Source organism: Fomitiporia mediterranea (assembly GCF_000271605.1).
Source record: "Fomitiporia mediterranea MF3/22 unplaced genomic scaffold FOMMEscaffold_1, whole genome shotgun sequence".
Lineage (NCBI taxonomy): Eukaryota > Fungi > Basidiomycota > Agaricomycetes > Hymenochaetales > Hymenochaetaceae > Fomitiporia > Fomitiporia mediterranea.
In genome coordinates, this window is record NW_006760386.1 from 8,870,151 (window position 1) to 8,873,346 (window position 3,196).

Below are 3,196 nucleotides of genomic sequence, written 5' to 3' on the forward strand. Positions count from 1 at the left end.
CAGTCTCCGGGTCTTCAGATGCAGAATTCAGCTCACAATGCATCTCCAGCTCTACAGCTGAAACAAGAAAGCGTGTCTCCAGCACCTGAGAAGTCAAAATATAAGGGCAAGGAGAAAGAGAAACCTGCGCCGAGAAAGAAAGGGAAAGGTACGCACCATCTCTCTGCATTACTTTTTATGCGCTAGGCTTCCTTTTCAGCATATTTTTACTACAACATACACTTACTCTTTTCAAGGGTCACGATCAGGAAAGAATGCACGTCCTTCTGGTATTTCAGACACGGAGACAAGCCAGTTAGACAATAAACTGAAGGAAGAGGCTGAGATCATTGAACAGAAAGACACAAAGGGGAAAGCGTCTTGGGACGAGGAGAATGAGAAGAAACTCGCCGAATACATCTGTGCACCAGAAAGATGGTCAAAAGCCCAGACCTCCATTAAGAAGTATTGCCAAGAGGTATGTAGACACCTCTCTGCATTACTTTTTATGTGCTACACACCATTAAACTTGTTTTTAGGCTTCCCAGACGATATTGGATCAATATACTACTGATCAAGTGATTACAAAGTGGCATTCGTTGTTTAGGACATATAAGGACACGAAAAGTGAGTAACTCATTTATGTTGTACATCAAAATTGCTTACCCGAGCTTGTTAGAGTGGCAAAACCATACAGGAGGAGGTGATGGGGACGGGGAGATACCAGGCATGCGGACTTCTGTAGCAACATGCAAGAAATTTGCAGAAGGAGCAATCTTTGCTATCATCGACCGAGTGTGAGTCTTGCGAGCTCTTAGGCTCGTTTAATTCGTATGGTTCATACGAAGGCTTACCTGTTATTAGGGCGGATGGACGTCCAGACATCGAGAGGCCCATTGAATTCAGTTCTGGATGTAGCTTTGAGGATATCGAGGCAGATGTCGAGGAGGACGAGAAGAAACGCAAGAAATCTGATCCTGCCACCACATTCTCCGAAGTTGTCAGTGAGGCCCTGAAACTTGCACAAGAACGACAAGAAAAAATGACAGAGCTCGAATCTGAGCGATTTGCGTACCAGAAACGAAAGGATGAGAGGGATGAAGAGTACCAGAGGAAAAGAATGCAGTCTGAAGATCGAGCTGCAGAAATACGGATGCTACGCAATTTGGAAGACCTGCGCAACTCGAAATTAGATGGATACTGTGCACTGCGTGATTCAGAGGATCCAGTGGAGAAGGAACTTGCTGTAGACCTTCAAGATGAGCTTCGAGAGATAGCGCAAAGGATCAGGGAACTTCGACAGGGTGGAAATTAGCATGGGCTGCGTCGAGAGACTGGTTTCTACTATATGCTTTGAATAACACTTAAACTACAGTTCTTGTAACGTTCAGTAAGGTACTCGATATTTAAATGTCAATTCATTCATTCCTTCCATGGAGCGTGCTAAGTTACAGGATAGGAAAGGCATTTTTATTGCTAATGTGTGTCACGAATGAGTACAGAAAGTACCTAGATATTCCTGCGGTTCATGCGTTCGAGCAGATTCTTCCTGCGTAGCACGCCTATATTATAAAGCTCGTTTCCACCCATGCGATTTATATTCCTGGCCCGTTCTGCTGCCATTTGGTCTTCGCTGCCTCGAGCAGCAGCAAAAAGGCCCGTGTTATCATGACCGTCGTAGTTTGCAATAGTTTCTGGGTCGTCGTTTAAATCGATCAATATATTGTGTATGACCATCAGAGCTTCAACCGTCATATAAATGACGTTGAGCTTGTATCCGGGAAAACTTCGTAGGGAAGTGAATCGTCCTTTGAGCATCCCAAATGCGTGCTCAATCGCAATACGGCAATGCAAGAGTTTGAAGTTAAAATCTCAGCGACAGTGAGACTCTTGAGGGTCGTTTGTACGTTCATAATCAGTGAACGGGCGGATAGTGAACTGGGTGAGTGGGTAACCTATATAAAATCGAAACATTAATGAACCCTGTGCCGTTCCAGGAGATTATGATGAACCAAATGGCACTCATGGTACAGATGGCGTACCTTTATCAGCTAGAATATACTCGTCTCTATCAAAGTGCTCTGCTAGGAATCGCCATATCCTGGACTCTTTGAAAACAGTGGTGTCTTGAACATTTCTGGGCCAGCCCAAGTCAAACTCAGTGAAGCACTTTCTGTCGTCACAGACTGCCTGAAGAACGATCTAAGAGAAAGGACTATGAGAGAAATGCAAAAAGACAAAAAGACTATTATACTTACTGAATAGTACTTTTTTCTACTGAAGTAAAGATTTCCATCTTTCCTAGGTTTTGTAGCAAGTGGGATGAGTGAACCGTCCACCATACCAATACACCCTGGAAATCCTTCGGCTTGAAGACGTAATTTCAGTTCTAGACGATGTTCACCAGTAGGCCAAGTAAGAAACCGAGGCCTGAGCCAGCGAAAAGCAGTACAGACACAGGCACAGTATAGAGGTACTGTGCCCGCTGCAATGGATGATTGCTCTGCAACCTTAATGCCTGTTGTACCACTGTAACGCAGTAGAAATACGGCAAGTTGCTCCCAATGAGGACGCTGCGGACGTTTACTAGTTCTCCTGAAGACCTCATCATCCTTGATGAGGTCACTGAGCATCTTGAATGAAGTACGGTCGACTCTAAAGAGACATGGATTAGAATGCAGTGGCATGCATATGATTCATAACCTTCAAGACGTACCTGAAGAACACTTTGAAAATATAATCCGAAGTACCAAACAGCAAGTTATTGAGGAAATCCTCAGAGTGGGATGCACTGTATGAGCCACAAAATGAAGGGCGAGCACGAAGGAGCAGACGATGAGCTTCATATGCAAGAAGAAGGCCGAGGAGCAGGTCGAATTCAGTGTCAAAATGCAGAATACACAGGGTAGATAGAGCACCCATGCTCATGGCAAATTTATTACTGTAATAAGTAGAGCCAGGCATCTTGAAAGGAGAATGGAGAGCGTAAGATATACAAGAAAACGGCCTGTATATGCACTTAACGCGCTCTTCCTATGTGGTCACATGACCGTGCTTCTTGGTATATTTCATGCTTCTTAAGGATTTACGTTGCGGTATGCAATCAAATGTTTATTTTTTTTCAAACTCCGCGCGTCTGCAAGTGCGAACAAGTGGGTTCGAGCACTTGCACGCACTTGCAGACAGTTGCGCAGATCTCATCTCCATTTGGTATCTA

The 3,196-nt window shown here is 44.4% G+C and overlaps 2 protein-coding genes across 2 annotated transcripts; one reads left to right on the top strand and one right to left on the bottom strand.

The window, feature by feature from the left end:
• Positions 1-18: 18 nt before the first annotated feature.
• FOMMEDRAFT_151327 (uncharacterized protein) lies at positions 19-1,294 on the top strand (the record flags this gene model as incomplete). Its single annotated transcript, XM_007262351.1, has 5 exons — positions 19-148; positions 237-457; positions 519-606; positions 659-776; positions 844-1,294. The coding sequence occupies 5 exons, from the start codon at positions 19-21 to the stop codon at positions 1,292-1,294; spliced, it is 1,008 nt and encodes a 335-aa protein (XP_007262413.1).
• A 362-nt stretch (positions 1,295-1,656) lies between these two features.
• Positions 1,657-1,851, bottom strand: FOMMEDRAFT_66464 (uncharacterized protein; the record flags this gene model as incomplete). The annotated part of the gene is made up of 1 exon (XM_007262352.1): positions 1,657-1,851. A coding segment is annotated over one exon (195 nt), but the record flags the coding sequence as incomplete, so codon positions are not given.
• Positions 1,852-3,196: the final 1,345 nt, after the last annotated feature.